Here is an 18296-nt window from a genome sequence, read left to right as displayed (position 1 = left end):
ATCTGATATAGTCATCAAAAAGGGGCTTACATTTAGCATTAAATAAATTAATATAGTTTACTTTTTATTTACATCAGGTACCTATTACCAATTTTTCCGCACCACCCACATATGGGATGTAGAAATTCAATATTTAACATTTTTTGCATGAAAATGCATTGTGCTAAGCACCTATGCATAATTTCTACAACTACAATTGTGATAATGAATGGACATTGGACACAAAACAGTGTTGCAATAAATGACAAAAAAATTGTATTTGCCCTATCATTTTCAAAAGTCTGTGTGCATCTATTCTCCACTCGGCAACTAAATGAATAAGACGAATTTCTGGTAAAACCTCCGGAGAGTTGACTCACGATGCGCTAGAACTTTGACCCTTGCTGGAAGAGGCATGCCTCAATGAGAGCTGATTAGGAAGGCTTGCGGGAGGGCTGAAATACCTGGAATGATACAGCATAACATGGAGCCCAAGCGGAAGGATTTGGACCTGAGGAACCTCGTGCCCATGCTCGCTCCGATTGGAGTTTTATCCTTTGAGCTCATGATCCAGACAATGGATCTTGCTTCCTCTTAAGATTTCAAGTTAAGGAAACCTTTCTTGGAACATGGATAATGGGTGCTGTGGACCAGATGACTGATGCCGCAGGCAGGGTGAAAATCATTGATTAATACATATTGTGATATGGGTTCACGTCCTTGTGAATGCCAAATTATTTGTACATTTTTTAATTCTTTGGTGAGTGTGTAAGCATTGATGATTTTGTTCTCCCTCTAATTTTTCAGATTTTTTTCATCTGATAGTTTCTCTAAAAATGCATGCGTACTCCTGCTATCATCATATTCTATGAATCAAAATAATTTAGACATACAGTGGAGGACCTCAAATCCAGAAAACCCGAAATCCAGAACATTTGAAAATTACTCTGCGTAGTGTTTTGACTTGCCACCTCATGGCACCACTCTCCAAGCCTTGTTCTGGGATGAGTAGGAAGTTAGCACATACTATGGACATATGCTAAGAACCTTGTCAGGGACACATAAGGATATCAAATATCAAGTACAAGAGCCTGAGCACATGTATAAATTAATTAATTTACTAAGTATGCTATGAAGACCAGAAATCCAGAAATACCAGAAATCCAGAAGCCCTTCGGTCCCAAGCTTTCTGGATTTGAGGTCCTCAACTGTATATCATTATTGTAACTGCCTGATGTTTTAAATTTACTGACTAGCATAGAAGATGTTTCTTGCGACATTCATTACGCAAGTTTTAACACTGAAACACTTTTTATGACATTGAAACTGGCAGTATTTTCATATTTTATGACCTGCAAGTGTGGACATGAAGTTCCTCGGCTCCATATCCTTCCATTGGAGCTCCTTGTTATAATCTTTGACTCCAGTTATGCTTGCCATGTCACAAGCATTTCTCATTGACTCTCGGTGATGCCTACCTCTTTTCGCAAGGGCCAAAATTTGTGTGCATTGTGTACCAACCCTCGTGAGTTTTTACCAGAAAATAGTCCAATTCATTAGAGCGGTGAGTAGAAGATAGAAGCTCAGAGACTTTTGGAAATGACAGTACATCACCCATGGAAGGATGGTTAGGGTGGGGTTAGTAAATACCGGGATTAGCAGAAATTGATAGGAAAATTTAATCAACTATCATCATAATTCATGCTCATGGATGATCCTCCTTCTCACCGTCTTTTCCCTTTGTTCCTTTGTTACATGCCTGGGCATCTTAAGTTGGCTGGCTTCTGTCATAGTTTCACGTGCTGTCAACTCAGCCATCATAGCAACTTCCTGTTCTATGTAGCTGGAGTGATGTCTGAAGTCATGAGGCACACACTCCTCCCCTCCTACTGTGATGCTTCCTTTCACACCACGAGTTCTAGAGAAGATGTTTAGCATTGTCAGAAATAACTTGTACCAAATACGTCCCAAGCTTGATCATAAGTTTCTCTTGTTTACATTGCATAAATGGCCATTATTAATTCCATCTCTATGAATTATAGTGAGAGTTTAGTGTTCTGCTGACGTCTATGCATCAATGATGTCATGGATGGCATTTTTTCAGTAACTATTCCTTATCAAGATTTCTGAAGCAGGCTTTTGACTATATTAAAACTTGTGATTGAGAAGACTTAGTTTATTAAAAGTGCAATCAATTTTCTATTAGTAGTTTACTTTTATTGATTTTACATGAGCTCTGCTCAAAGATTAGTTAAATCTTTAGCTGTAATTATAAGATGAGGCAGGGTTTTCTGCATCCATGAATGCATGAGATCTTTTAGCTCTGTTTAGAGAATCAGTTAATTTACTGGATTTTAATGTCCAGTGCTGCCACACCAGCTAAAAATTATGTCTGAAGGCTAACTCTGCCTGTATGTGTAAGAAATCTTACCTTATAATTTTCTCTAGGTACTTATAATTATGCTACATACATTAATAAATGGTCCAATAATGGTGAAATTGCAAATACCGTATTTCTCCGAATATAGTCCTGCTCTGAATATAGTCCCCCCCCCTAATTTTGAGGCTTAAGTTTCGGGAAAAGTTAAAAAAATGTGTTCGAATGTAGTCCCCTACTTTACTTTTAACACAGGCATTTTTGGAAAAAAAGTGGGGACTATATTCAGACATATACAGTATGTACGTAAAATTTCTAACTCTTGTTCTAAGAAATGACTAGAGTACAAATAAAACTAGTAAATTGATGAATCACAACTTGGAATTAGTGAAATAATCCTAATGTGTGCATCTTAAGCATTATTTCAACTACAGGTTTAACCTAATGATGCCTTGATGGGCAAGATCTTTTTAGTGCTACTATATGTATTATTAAAAATTTGTGGTTGCAACAAATTTTACTTATTTATTATGCATCATACTATCCTTCGATTGGGTGACATCTTTAAATCCTAATTCTAATGTGTGGACTTTGGCTTGATTGGAAGTTTCAAAGGATAAATGCATGCCCCAGATTAATTAATTGTGTGTTAGCCTTCATTATTACTTTTATGCTGTAAAGCTATTTTACAAAAACCTGAACTCAATAGGTTAATTACAACATAAAACATTTGATTGCACTAATGGTTAGTATTTGTGGGTATGGCATCCTTATTACTCCTAAAGTGTTCACCTTTTCTTTGCTGATTCCATTCAGTAGAATGGATACATTTTACTGAAATAAAAAAATATTTGGTCGCAAATATTATTATTAAATTTAGCTAAAGAATATAATGATTTAATTAGCTGCAAGTTATGCAATTTTTAACAGTGTATCTGCTTTATTTGTACTTGTCTTAGAGACTGATCTCAGTGAAGGGTATCAAATCCAAAAATAAATCTCTATCATTATTTAAGTATTTATATTCAATTCAGGAGGCCAGAAAAGAGTGAAAATAATTAAAAACATTCTTATTTAGCCATACTGGACAAAAGTAGCTATCAATTTTTTTTTTTTAATATTGGAAGGCGAGAATGCATTCCAAATAGTTGATAAATAGCTATTGGACGCATTATCTCAATACACTCCCATTTTAACTTCAAATTTTCAACCTGGGAATAGATTGTTGAAAACTTTCTGAACACCTGAATTCTCTCATTTGCACGTGGTTTTTGCTCTTCTTTAAAAAAGTGAATAGGATTAACCATTGTGATGCATACCTGAATCCAGACAGAATGTTCATTAGAGTTGTCTTTCCGGAGCCTGATGGACCAATAATGGCTGTGAGTCTGCCTGGCTTGAAGCATCCACTCACTCCTTTTAGAATCGTCCTCTGTTCTGGAAATAGAGACAATAATTTTAGAGACTCTATTTAATGTAAAAAAAAGCATTATAATGTGGCCTCACAATCATTTACCTCCTAATTCTGAAAATTACTGGTGGCCAAGTAATGTAGTTATTCACTCTGACACGGAATAGCAATTAAGGTTGATGAATAGTTGTTGCAAAATTATGTATGTATTATGTATCCCCTAATCAAAATAACTAGGTTGTAATAAGAAGGAAGAGAAAGAATGAAAGGGGCAAGATTATTCCATTAGGTTGCAACCAAAGTAGGTGAAATTTGAAATACCATTTTTGAAATACCATTATATGTATTGTAATGCAGTTGCAATGTTATGTTAATTGATGCATGTTACATTTGTGATGCTATGTATTCTTTTTTTGTGGAAGCAGAGCTTGTTTGTGTGATATCCACTCCCAGATGTTTTGAGGAAAATCCTCTTAAATCAAGTAATTATTATATATGTATGTATAAGGTTGTCGTAAAGCTGCAGTGGACTTTTGGAAGAGAACCAAATTTCAATAGCCTTGCTTTGACTTTAATTATTGTTCATCAAAGGCCATAATGTGACAGGATTTAATACATTGTTGTTGTATTGTAAGAGTAAAAACAGGATCAGGTTGGTGGGATAGCTGGTGTGTTGTCTTCTTGCCGAGTTGGTCTGGGTTCAAACCTAGGCAGTCACAGACATTCAGAGACTACCCAATCACCGCTTGTGTGTTTTATCACAGATACCTAAGGTTCAGCACCCCATCCAGTGGATAGAATGATAAACTGTCGTCCCATTGGTACCTTTTTTTATAAGCAGGCTAATTTCGATGCTGGGTTTCTCTCCACCCTTTAATCTCTACCCCTCTTATGGTGCAAATGACCACGTTCGTTGGTCATGTCCTCCAAATGCCATACCAAGAATAAATCCAGCAGCTAAAATGTGAAGTTATTTTGAACATAAACATTATATCTAAGATACCCTCCTTCCCTCTGGGCTTAGTTCTATTCTATTGCCTGTCTAATTGCAGGTCCATATAGCTATTGGAAATTGTCATGCATTTGGGATGGCATAGAAGACGTAAGGCAACTGAGCTTTCTTCAGCAGAGTTCAGAGGTCTATCTGAAACTAACTTTGGACTGATTTCCTGTGGATTTCTTATGTAAGTGTCCATTTTTTTCATTATTTTGTTTGCACTTTCTAAAATTGTGGTAGTTGCCATGCATTGTTATTGGCTGCTGTGGTAGAGTTTGATGAAAAATTAACAAAATTAGGGCCTTCTGCAAATTGCGCTATGGTATTGCTTTGAAAGTTTCCATAAACAGTAAACTTATAATGTCACATAAGCCTCTGAGGAAAAGATGTGCTGAAAATCAATATAAATGGAATGCTATAATTAGTTGGTAAGGCTTTCAGGCATTATTGGATGCTGTGGATGCATTAGATGAACAAATTGGGGAAACAGGAATGTTGCTCAATCCAAAGAAAATGGAAGAGATAAGGTATTTATGGAAAAAGAATATCTGTAATGAAGGGAAATTTATTGAAAATGTACAGATGGGAATAGCATGAAGGTAAATTAGATATTTAGTCACAGAAAATGATTTGAAGGGAAATTTGGGTAAGGTTGTGAGGTAAAAATTGGGAAGAGCTTAATGTTGAGTACCATCCCAGACGGCACAGGAATTTTACGTATCTGAATACGAAGGTGGACCATCAAGATGTAAGTGGATACAAGAAATCGCGATTAGGAAGTTACTAAAAAAGTTTTGTTTCTTATTTCCTTTAATGAAGAAAAAAGATACAAGAGGACTGTCAAAATCATATGCACCTACAAAATTGTATCTCATCGATAAAACTGTATTCAGTCTGGGACTATTTTCTTTCGCGGGTGGTGCCTTATCCTCCTAAAGAAGGCCCAATCACAAGCCAGCACAAGCCTTTGGAGGTCGCGTCGTTTAAGTTACGTCTCACCACATTTCAGGGATTTTTGTGGTTAAGTTGGTGAAAAATAGTGTCTGGTAAGGGTGTATTGTAAGGTACAATTGTATGGCATGAAAATGTGGACTTTGAGGAATGAGGTTGTGGAAAGCCTTGCATAGGATGCCTTTGGATGAGATGAAAAAAAAATGTGGACGTTAATGATTTTAAATTACCCTGCAGAATCAAGTGTAACAATATGCTTATTGAGATTTTTACATTGGGTGATGCTCTCTTGTTGGCCCGACGTTTCAGAATGTATATCCATTTTCATCATCAAAATGTGTTCTCCCTGCTCTATCTAGATTCACACTGACTTCATTATCTGTTATTTTTCAAAACGTCGATGCTACTAGAAGGCATCTCTTGGTATTAATCGCCAGAAATATTTTAGTAATGTGTGGATGTAGTTTACTGATTTACAAGAGGTTCTTAAACTTATGATGTCACCCCAAGTCGGAGTTCGAAACGTCGGCAGATATTGAGTTTTTAACTGGGTGGTAATCCCAAGAGAATTTTACCCACATACCTAATTTGCTGGGAAAGCTTCAAATATTATTTCACCCTATAAAATATGTGCCCAAAAGAATTCATGATGATATTCTAGTTTTTAAATTTATTATAGGTACATTATGAAATCATAATTATGAGTCGGGTGGTGGTGATGCATCCTCCGGGAGAGAAGTTAGGGGTGGGGGAGGAGGGGTAAAATAGCCGGGCCCAGATGGGGCCCGCGTACCATCCCCACTAGTTCTTTGCCCCGAGGCCCTACCCGGCTCTGAGCTAATCACAAATTCTTCATGATACAACAGAACGTTCAAACATTTCCTTACCTCGGTGGTGGCAGCTCAGGGAAAAATTTTTGCTTTGCAACTGCTTTGGAAGCCTTTTGAAACTGCTTTGGAACACCAAAATCTGCATTGGAACTGCTGTGAAACTCATTTTCACTCATTTGTACCAAAAATTAGAAATATGAAGACGTTTGTAACTCATTTGTGATCCCCTTTGGAACTCCTTTGTACAGAGTGTGTTCGTTTGGAACTGCTTTCTGCTCATTTGGAACTACGTTGGAACGATTCGGCAGGATTTCCAGACGTCATCATTCGTATTGTAACTGCTGTGTACGGAGAAAATTCATTTGGAACTCCCTTTGAACGAGATGACAGGATTTCCGGGCGTCATCATTCGTATTGTAACTGTTGTGTACTGAGAAGATTCATGTATAACGGCTTTCCATACGTTTGTAATTCTTTGTGAACAAATCCATGCGATTTATATACCTACGTCATCATTTGTTTTGGAACTGTCTTTTACGCGCCAACATACCATGGCCAGGTTCAGTCTGATACGTTTGGTCGAGAAAACGAAAATTCTTTAATATATGCAATAAAAATGCATACGTGGTTTAATAAGAAATAATCGCAAGTCAGTTAATAGAAACGGAACTCCCAAATAATCACTCGAATTAGTTTAAAAATTATTCTATTTTCCTTGTGGCTTAAATCGTATTTTTGGGTCCGATTTGAAATGCGACGAGATTATCTTCACTACGTACCGAGAATTTTGGTTGCGTATAATAAAGGTATTCAATAACAAATTCATAGCGCTGGCGTTTTTTTGCGTTTCCAAGTATATTATTATCGTAAAAATTCAATGTCTATACTTTCAAAGTATACTTCGCAATTATAAATATTGCGGATTTTACGGCATATTTGCAACCTTTTCTTTCATTGCTTTCGTTCTTTGATATTACCGGAAAAGTAGTATTTTGCATAGATTAATATACATAAAACCATAGAGTAAGTATATTATATACTTACTCTATGATAAAACATACCGATGTATTGTCTTCGCGATCCCTAGGAAATGGTTTATGTCCATATTTGGATCCGTATTTTAGGGCTGAATTTTTTCGCCATGAATCCCTCCTTCGAAAATATATTTCAATGTCGAGGTTGACAAGTTCGATTACCCGGAAAGGCCTTTTTTCGCATTTCCCATTGCATTTTCAGATATTTAACATGACGGTTTTCAAGAAAAAATTTCCAGAAACGAAGGCATTTGACTCAAAAATGGACACTGAATGATCCACATCAACCACGTAAGATCGGAATTAAGCTCTCGATAAGGACTTTCTTGACCACCAAAGTGAGTTACCCCTCACTCCCCTATACGAAAACATGAAACTTGTGATAAGCTTGTCGAGCTTGTAGGTCTTTCCTTTATGACTATTGCTTTGCAAAGCAATGGAGCTGTAGTGAAATGGCGTCACTGCCGCACTTCCATTCGTAATAGTCATTTTGCCTAAATATCCGAAACAGACTAAAATAAACTTCAAGAAAATTGAATACGCCATCTTGAACTGCTACAAAGCAGGTGGCATGGTGTACAAATGAGTTCCAAATGGGTGTCCAACTGGTACAAATCAGTTTCAAAACGGATGAACGAGTGGTACAAACGAGTTCCAAATTTAAATCCAAATGAGTCCCGTAGCAGTTTCCAATGGAAATCCAAGGCAGTTCAAAATATGTTACAAATGAGTTGATGACATGGTAGGATGCTAAGACGTCATGAACTGCTGTGTACCGTGTTTCAATTCCATAGTGGTTCAAAAGCACATACAAATCAGTGGTACAAAGCAGATAGATGACAGTTCCAAATGACTTACACAGCAGAAATTTTTCCCTGAGAGGGTAAAGTCCTAGCCTGCCAAACCAAAGATCGCAGATTGAGTCCTGCCAGGGTAGATTGCACTATCCAGGCCATGGCTGTTTGTTTAAGCTCATTGTTATTGTTCGTTGGAATCCTGTGCCTAGAATGATTCTCTCTTATTAGACCGATGTTTTAAAAAATCTTTTTTCATCATTAAAATGTGTTCGCCTATCATACGACTGTTGTGCATTGTAATGCGCTGTTTTCGATGTATATAAAATATATATAAAATGAATGGATGGAAAATAAAAAAATATATAGAAGACGGGTAAGAAGACACGCTGGGTAAAGCATTGCTCTGTTGAAAAAGTACATCCCATTTATCCCGGTAGGATAATCTGTTTAACTGTTTTTGTACCATAAAAGTTATTGTTAAATATTTACTTAATTTCTAATTGGGATTAAAATATAATTCCCGTCAATATTCGAATGATAATGCTATAAAATCTGAATCCATACATTATGCATCAGTGATATATTGCATCTTTGCGCCTGGGCGATGGACTATATCAGTCGAGATATTACCTAATATTTGAGAGGAGCGTCTTCAATAACTGAAATGGGGTTCAAATTTAACCAAGGCCTTTTAAATTTGTCTCTATCAATAAACTTGCCGTAGGTAGCCAGCCTAATTTACAAATTTAATATGTGCCTCACGGCGAGAAAATGCAATTTAATGTTACGTTTTCTAAAACGAATGGGGAGATAATTTGAGGAATGCCTTTCTATTTGAAGCTGTACAGGCCCTTGGGGTGTATGGAAAAATAACCTGGCGAGAATAGTGAGGACTTTCACTTACTTTCACTTAATAGCGCTGAATAGCGGTAGTTATAATGTCCAGACGATTCCTAGCTTTTTATTTGGTTTGCAGAATACGATTGTGAGGAGTGCAGAATAATGAATGACTGTCTGCCTCGCATTTCACAAGTCACCAGCCGTGTCCATTGGTTGCAAATACATTCTCGATACATTTCAATGAATAAGTCAACAAAAATTTACTTCTAACCCTCGAGACTCAAAAAAATAAGTACAAAAAAAGAGTTTTTCATTTGGAGGATGCAGCCGTTCGGCATTAAAAACAATGCGGAAACCTAAGGAGCAGGATACGAAAACATATAGGTAAATCAAACTTATTTTCGCGGATAACTTAGCCTTTGACTAGCCCGTATTCAAGGCGAAATGCCGTTCTTTGGCGTTTTTCGCGAGGGTAAGGGTATGTATTATGTGTTTTTTGTGTACTGTTTCTTCTGTGTTCACATTTTATGTTAAGGTATGCATATCTTTAAGCTTATGTACTGCAAAAACTACAAAAATTACTGATAACTTACAGTACATAAATAAACTTTGGCCTCCAGAAAAGCCCCATTGGAATGAGCTCGTCCTTTACCCAATTAAATCAAGAAGTAGGTATATATAAACAAAGAAAGACCACCGTAAAATTGTCGTTCGTTTAAGAAATGGAGTCATTAAAAAAGAAAGTTAGCTTCAAGTGAGGGATTTTCTAAAAAACGCCGATGAGGACTACGGAGAACGGAGGAATTAATCTTCGTAGTGTAAATTTAATCTTCTCTTTACCCTTTCGTCGTGCCTTGAGCGGGAAATTTGAACAGAGGAAAGGGCAAAAAAATTCACTAACGTAAAATTACTATAAGACTGGTCATCTGTTATGCTTCGAAAATGCTGAACGTGCGCCCAGCGAAGGACTTTCTTCGATATAAAGTATATCAACATCCTGGGACGAAAAAAGTGGTTGAAAACGCGTCTCATTTTGAAGTTGATAGAGAACAGAAAACAGCAAAATAACTTTAACTGGGATCCAGGGCAGAGAGTCAGTTTGGTACATTCGTGAAAACTAGAAATATACCCATCCCAGACGGCACATCCTGTGCCATCTGGGATATTATTTCAATCGCCTGAGGAACCCCATTATATTTATTAGGATTCCAAATACGTAATGCCTTTCCATTCTTTCTTTCTATCGAGTGGTGGGAAATGAATCTATTAAAAGTAGCTCCAATAAAGTAGGAATCGAGATTTCAATAAAGTACTGTGCAATCCTTGGGATTTAAAACCCGACCCTCAGGATATGCGAGAACCAGATAATGATAAGGGGGATAGCAATTGATACATGATACGGACAATCACATAGCGGTATAGGATGGTCTTTGGTCAATTATGTGTATTTTTATCGTTCAGATAAAATTTTTTTTTTTTTTTAATTTGCTGAAAAAATTAGCAATGTAATTACATATACACAATAAAATTTTTCTCTCTTTTGACTCTCACATTTTTGCGAGCTAGAAAAGTTTTACAAGACTTCCCTATTCATAGTTTCTTAAAAGGCTGATAGATGCCATTGGAAATAATTTTGTTGATCCTACGTATTGGATGTTGCCCTATGCGCTAGAGCTAGTGAATCTGATTTTATTTAAGAATTTGGTGGATTCCGTGAATTAATTTATAAGAACTTTTTCAAACTTATATTTAATCGATGTAGTACTTCTTACAATATTTATATTTTACTTATGTCGTGATTATAACGGAGAATACGTTAAGTAAGGTGAGATTTGAGCAACTGTGCATCGAAGTACTTTTATAACCTCGGCTCAAAGAAAGATAATAATGAATTAGACTCGCACTTGGAAGCATTCTTTGGTCATTAAATCGGAATCGAATGAAGAAATAAACGAGAAAGTATTATGATGAAAAAGAATGGAAATAAAGACTAAAAAAGGAGGAGGAATCGGGGTAAGTTTACATTTACGTTAATAAAGGTTTGAGTTAAGGAAGACTCATTCAGCCCAATATTTTTGTATCTCTTTGTCCTCCACGCATCGTACTCTCATTGATGTGGATTAATTACTATTATTATTAATTTGGAACCGTCATTTGTGGCGTCATACCGTAAGTTGATGCTCGATGCACTATTATATTTCTTTACATCGATTCTCATCTTATAACTCCAATAGTACGTTTACCGCATTGACCGGAAAAAATTCTCAAACGTCAGTGCTCTGTGAAATGGTGCACGTCTTACAGTGCTTAAATCTTACCTGTAACTTGAACAACCATGGTTTTCCCCCCTCTAGTTTTGATCCTGGGTACGACCGTGACGTGTTATGTCGAATAATGTAATTGTCTATGTAATACGTGGCTGCGGAATATTTCCCTTAGGTAATTACCGTAATCGTAGCATTTGAAAACCTGATCATTAGCCGTTGCGCGGATTTGTTGCACTGGAGCTTGCCGGGTCTGTCACTGCTTCATTCAGTAATATTTCATACGTGCTAGACCCCAGTCTCCCTGGGGGCTGAGAATAATGACACGGCATAAGTACGAGTGAAATTTGGGATCGGGGGAGAAGTGAAAGCTTCGTGGTGCCTCCCAATCATCGCGGTGAAGGTGAAGAAACTGTCCGTTTCGGAAGAAATTTCTTTCGTGATAATGATTCCATTGCTCTCACAGCGGCAAGAAAAGTAAGGACAATGCCGGGGTTGATCGTCGCTGGAGAAAATGCGGCCCCATGGGCGTAAAAAGAATTGTGGGGTCGACGGACTGTCATTGGAGTGGAAAATTAGGTTTTGCTTTGTGTCGCAGAATGTTAATTTTATTCACGATTTTATAGCTCCGCCAGTTATTTAGATTGTCAGTGGTTACCTAGCCAAACATTTCATCATCGCAAGAAATTGGGTCATATTCATTTTGTTGCTGTTATATTCTTATTTTTTCGATTCCATAGAATACTTGTACGATGAAAACACTCCCTCATGTGTACCGACTTGAATCATGCGTCTACACATCAGGTTCTGATTTTAAAACTGTCGCAGTAATAATTTTAAAGAATAATAAATGCTTTTATATTCCAACTATGTTATCAATTAGTAGTTTTTAATTATTAATTAATTAATTAGAAAGTGAAATTATTTTTCTCATTCTTGATGGCCTCATGCGGTAGTGGATGGATTTATCAAACATGTACCCTCTCTAGTTTTCCTTTGAAAGAAGTGTAAAAAAAGACAATTAGATGTTGTGCCATCATATTACATTGGATATCCATATCCATGAATATTATTCCATATCCACGTGCCTGGAGAGTATGTCACACGCCTTTTCACCTGTTCAGATCTTCTAAAGAGCGGCTGATATTTATTTTCCAGTGTATATTTCACATCCTTTTGGTATAAGACTGAAACTTACTAAGAAGCTTGTGAATATAACATTAACGCGTACCTAAATCAGCTGGCTAGTACGCAGATGAAATATTGCCCAAAAAAGTCGGCAAACGTGAAAACTGAAGAATAAAACGTCTTCACCTTCAAGTCCACGCGAAATTCCTTACGGAAAAAGTGGGAAATTTGGCCTCACTACGCCTGTTTTTGTTGTTAATGCAACAGAACGCATATTGCGCATCAAATATTTCGTGGAAAATGTACAATGCCTTAAGTGAATACAGGACAGAATACAGTCCCAACAACCGTCATAAAGGAAAATAAAGGATGACTAGGAGTTGTTTTTTCATTGATGGGACTAAAGGTGAGGCCCGTTTAGATATGGCCTACCTTCACAGGGTCTAAATTGCTTGTTCGTAATGATCAAATAATTGGGGCTCTAAGATCCCAGCGTATTGTTCCTTCCACAGTAAATTAAGGGGTTACCTTGTGAGAATTTTGGGGCAACTTCGAAAAAAACAGTGTTGTGTCAACATCATGATTACATCCCCGTAAACATCTCGATAATACCGCATTAATGGGCTTTAAAAATAACGAAACATATAAAAAAGCTACTCGCTATGGTTTAAACTTCCTAGCTCGAAGATAGCTCCAACAAAGCTTATTACAGGTTCGAGTTGAGAAGCCGTATAGACACGAGACCACACTGTAAGCTCTAGAATTGGCAAAGCGAGTTACTACGTGCGAAGGGAATGTTATTTAAATTAGCAGAACTATAACATTGGCTTAGGTTGTAGAGTAGGATATCATTCTGTTCTGTAGTGTTGCGATATAGAGAAAACGGTGGTAATGTAGAGTTTGGGAATAGAATCGAGAGGGGCGTTTTGTAGTAGGTGATATGTTTTTGCCAAATGTTCCCTAAGAGGTCGCCTATTTGACAAGATATCCTTAAAATGCTTTAAGAATTTACGCCCCCATAGTGAGCCTAAATTCTTAAACACATGGGTTGAGGCAGTGATTTTTTTGTAAAGTTTGTTTCAGAAAACTGAAACGACCTGAATTGAATGTTACTGTCGTGTTTATCCTTGACTGATTGAGGTCTACTTGACGTTTATTTCTGTGTTTGTAATATTATTAGATACGCAGATGAAATGAAATCGTTTTCATGTCATCAAATTCTTTTCTCAAGCATTGCCCCGTGACGTAGGGGTGAAGTTCACTGCAAAAAGGAAGTGGAATCGAGAATGGTTTCTCCATGGTGTCTACTTTAGTGTACAGGGAGTTACTGGTGGTTTGATTAGTCGGGTTATTCCCAAGTATTGTAAGAGCGGCATTATTAGGGCTGCTCACTTCTTCCTAGAGTGAATTATCCTAGGAGTAGGTCAACAGGATAATTTATAACGTGACTATATTCCGATATTTTACGTGGCGATAGAGTGATCTTAAATTAATACTCCGATTTTGTGAGCATATTGCTATGGAATTGGTCATTGGGTTGCTTGCACTTTTCATTCCATGGTTCCACGAAAATTTATGGTTTAAGATTAAATAATAAACCGCTGTTTTTTCCCTGGTGAGAATCCACAACCGTAATTCATGAACCCAACAGATGTGAAAGAATAGGGTAGTCTCCTTCATCAAACAAAAGGAAAGACATTGATTGCGATTCATTACCCACCATAAGTGTACTCATAATATACAAATTATTTGGTTTTAGAAATCTCAGTTTAGACGAATGGCAATGGTCAATTTTAACCGCATTTGAAAAAGGCCAGATTGGCGCCCATGCAATGCCACTCCACCCACAGGAATCTAGTTTCTATCCGAGTAGATAGGAGTTTTACATCGTCTGAGATTACCAATGTATGCATGAGACACAGAGCTCAGGGAAACATCTCTTAATAATCACCTATTAAAACTGCCTATGGTCGGAAAATTTCCTTCGTTTGATAAGGTCTTAATAATTCTTATTTAAGCCAAGCGCTACCTGGTAGGAGGGTACTCTGCTACCTGCTAGCAGCCTGCGTCGTATCGGCGTATATATCCTTTCCCCAAGGTCACCTCACACGGCCGTTGCGGGAACCAGAATGACGTAACACGGGTTTTTCCCAGCATTCATACTTAGCCGTCGCGTTTCCGCGCGCTTGAAAATTTTCACCTTTTAATCAATCGCGAAAAATAGATATCGTTATTGAAAATTTTAAAAGCGTGAAATGCGTATTCCAGGAGTAATAATCTTTCGATATAGCCAATAAAAAATAATAGGGAACCACCCCATTAAAGGTAAAATGCAATTTAGTTTAAAGTTTTTATATTAATATTAATGGTGCCTGTTGTGTCCTTAAAGAAAGAAACTGGTACTTATTTATCTTTCATTACGTAACGTTATTGAGTTGCTTGAGTTTTAGCTTAAGTGTTTATTTTTTCCGTTCCTGACGATAAGGCGTTGATCTTTGAACGGAGGACATGACACATCACACACGCTTTGGAACGTCCTTCTTTCGCTCTTTTATAATTTGTGCCCGTTGTGTAATGTAGACTTTACCGAATAGTTTCATGTAAAACGATGTAAAACTCCTATCTACTCGTATAGAAACTAGGTTCCTGTGGGTGGAGTGGCATCGCATGGGCGCCACTAGAGATTGACTAGAGTTTCTCCAGCCATCAAGTGGTTAGAATGAAAATTCCTCTGCAGCATGATTCTGCGACGTCTTGAACTCATGTTTACTATGTTTTATCCGGTGTGTCCAATACTACTCCTCGATGTTTGTATCTGCATCCTCTTGTGGTCACATATGCCTGAGCGCTTCCCCCTTTCGTGATAAGTGAGCAAGGTCATCATTCCCAGGAATGCGGTATCGATACGGTCGTCTGATCGTAAAAAATGAAGAATTCAGATGACAATATAATTATCTTATTAGCCGTTATCTTGCCTATTGTTTCATGAAAATATTTATTTTAACATTTGTTGTGTCGATATTTATAACCATGGGGTTATTTTTTGATATTTTTTCCTCGACTTTCAAATTTCTCAATCTATTCAATCAATCCATTTAGTCTTAAATCCTTACTTTCTTCGAACGTGAATAATTGTGATGTTTTCCTTCTGACATGACTCCAGCATTTGGTCATATCTACTCAAATATTTTTCTACCATTTTATATAGCAGCATCTTCAAATTATTATCCTATTAAGGTCATCTCAATCGATGTATTTCTGCGATTTTCATAGCTAAGCGGATGCGACCTCGCCGCGAAAAGTCAGACTCGATGTTGTGATCGAGGAGTTATATGATAGGATAGCATCTGGCGTAACTTTGTGCAATCTGTATATCATGTTTTACCGACTAGAAAAACTTTGTACGCTTCAAACTGAGCCTTCTACTTCCCACGCTCCCAACCTATCAGTCTGTTGGTCCCCATAACTCCACTTTTCCTACTATTCCCTCGGTTGTTTTCCTATTTAAGATAAATATGTTAAATTGCTCACCTGAAGAGGTCGACTGTTCGAAGAAACAATGGTCGTAAAATAAAATAATTTTATGGGAATCATGTGTCCTGATCCGCGAGGCGTTGGAGATAAGGGAATGCGAACAGAATTACAATAGGGAGTATGGCTGAAAAATAAGCCATACGTGGGATCCTGCTTTGAAATTATGCAAAAATAAAATTAGAACTCCTTCAACCTCTCCCCTTTCAACCTTCTTCCCTCCGTAAACCCTTATAAATATCCTCCACGGAAAAACTATCCTTACTCCCTAAGAGAATGCGACCAGCAACGGCCAACGTTGGGCAAAAAACCGTATAAGTACGTGGGGAACACCCAAAAAAACATTACCAACAGCGCTGCATGACCCGCGAGACCTTCAGCCAAGAAATCTTGTGGAAGTGTACAAACTGTTTCATGTTGGTTTAAAGTACTTTAATTGATATTAAGCGTCACAAACGGTTGCGGACGTTTTCTTCAGATTTTTGAAAAGTGGAACCTCGGGGAAGTCCCTCCATGATAGAAGTTATCTCGCGATGATGGGCTATTTGATCAAATAACACTCTAAATCAATCCATCTAACCATCCATATTAAAAATATAACTACCAAAATAGGCAGTTTTGTTGAGTGTATGAGGTAGCTAAATGCTAGAATGTATAATACATACATATTTTTTAAAGAAGATAGAGGAAAATCTCGTCACGCTATTTATTTTTATTTTGCTTTAAGTATTAAGTTACTCTGAAGTCTTTACTTTCGCTTTATTAAGTTACTCCGAATACGTTGTATGTAAAATAACCTGGTTGCAAGGAATTTCAGAGGAGAAGAAATTGTTCTCTTTTAGATTTTGTTCTTCAGTGAATTAACACAGAATTTAAATAAAATCTAGTGTGGTGGTTTGCTTACAAATAGCAATAAGGGGGGTTCCAGGATTTTCTTCTGGGGGGCACCAGGGTTTGACTGGCAAACGGTATTCTCATATTTGGGATTAAAAACTACATGCAACAATTGCTCTACGAAATGTACTCTTAATTTTATTATAAAAGTTATTCATATGTACATATTTATATCTTTTATATTAAAATACAAAATTGATCAATATTTGTGATAAAAATCTCGTCTATTTTTTAAGCGTCTGGGGGGTTCACGTGCCCCCGTGCCCCCTCCCCTAAATCCGCCTATGAATAGCATTCAAACATCATTCGATGATATTTATTCCATGTTTGAGCTTCTGAACTTGTATAAAATAGCAAAAAAAAATATTCGAATGTATTCTTTAAAAACCGACTTACAATGAGTTGATGACGGAAATTGCACTGAACAACTTATCCTTGATCGCGCCCAATTTAATCCACTGAGGATGGACCGGTGGACTCGAAACCGATAACGCAGCCCATTCTCTCCAGATTCCCGTTCAATGATGACCCTCCCGTTTCGCAACAGCCTTTCTTCGCGTGCATTCATGAGATTAACAGCCGTCCCGCCGCGTATCTTGCGGACGCAGCGTCGCGGAGTTGTCACCGAGTGACAAACTAAGTGGTGGAGTTCCGTGTCACGTGGCTCTTCGCAGGGCACTGTTTTTTTGGAGCGCTGTGCTCCTCGGTTCACAGATGGACTTGCGTTGGGTTTGGAGTTTACATATGAGTTTTAGCGAAATCTTGCGGGGAAAAGTAATTCTCTATAAGGCTAATGAAGAAGCAGGAACAATTTCCACAATTTTAAATTTATTGGTACTACCGGTTTCGCTTTACAGCATCATCAGGTACAATATATCAAAGTGTGTAACGTCTTAAATAGGAAAGGCAGGATGGGGGTGGTAAGACGGGAAACCGGTAAAGCGAAACCGGTAGTACCAATAAATTTAAAATTGTGGAAATTGCTCCTGCTTCTTCATTATGTTCCGTTTTCACTCCATCTCGCCTGAAACATCCTCTATAAAGCTGTTGTGCTGGGTGGAAAGACAGTAGTAACCCTGCTCTTGTTTGCGATTTTCGTTGTCAAATTTAGTGTTTGTTTTTTGACCAACTAAAGGGTGGATGGTGACAGAAATTGCCCTGAACTACTTATTCTTGACCGCGCCTAACGTAATTCACTGAAAACTCGAAACTGATAAAGCAGCCCATTCTCTCGATATAGTATCGATAGTATCGATACTTGGT

General features: G+C 37.4%; 1 protein-coding gene across 1 annotated transcript in view; it reads right to left on the bottom strand.

Annotated features, from left to right (window-relative positions):
* LOC124157488 (ATP-binding cassette sub-family G member 4-like) overlaps positions 1-18296 on the bottom strand; it is a 73211-nt gene that overhangs the window by 19377 nt on the left and 35538 nt on the right. The window contains exons 2-3 of the mRNA XM_046532225.1: positions 3676-3793; positions 1708-1897 (exon numbers count right to left, since the gene is read on the bottom strand). Coding sequence (XP_046388181.1) covers positions 1708-1897; positions 3676-3793 — 308 coding nt within the window. The remainder of the gene's footprint in view (positions 1-1707; positions 1898-3675; positions 3794-18296) is intronic.

The sequence above is a fragment of the Ischnura elegans genome, chromosome 4, assembly GCF_921293095.1.
Source record: "Ischnura elegans chromosome 4, ioIscEleg1.1, whole genome shotgun sequence".
In the NCBI taxonomy this organism is placed as follows: Eukaryota; Metazoa; Arthropoda; class Insecta; order Odonata; family Coenagrionidae; genus Ischnura; species Ischnura elegans.
This window is presented reverse-complemented; position numbering and strand designations above follow the sequence as displayed.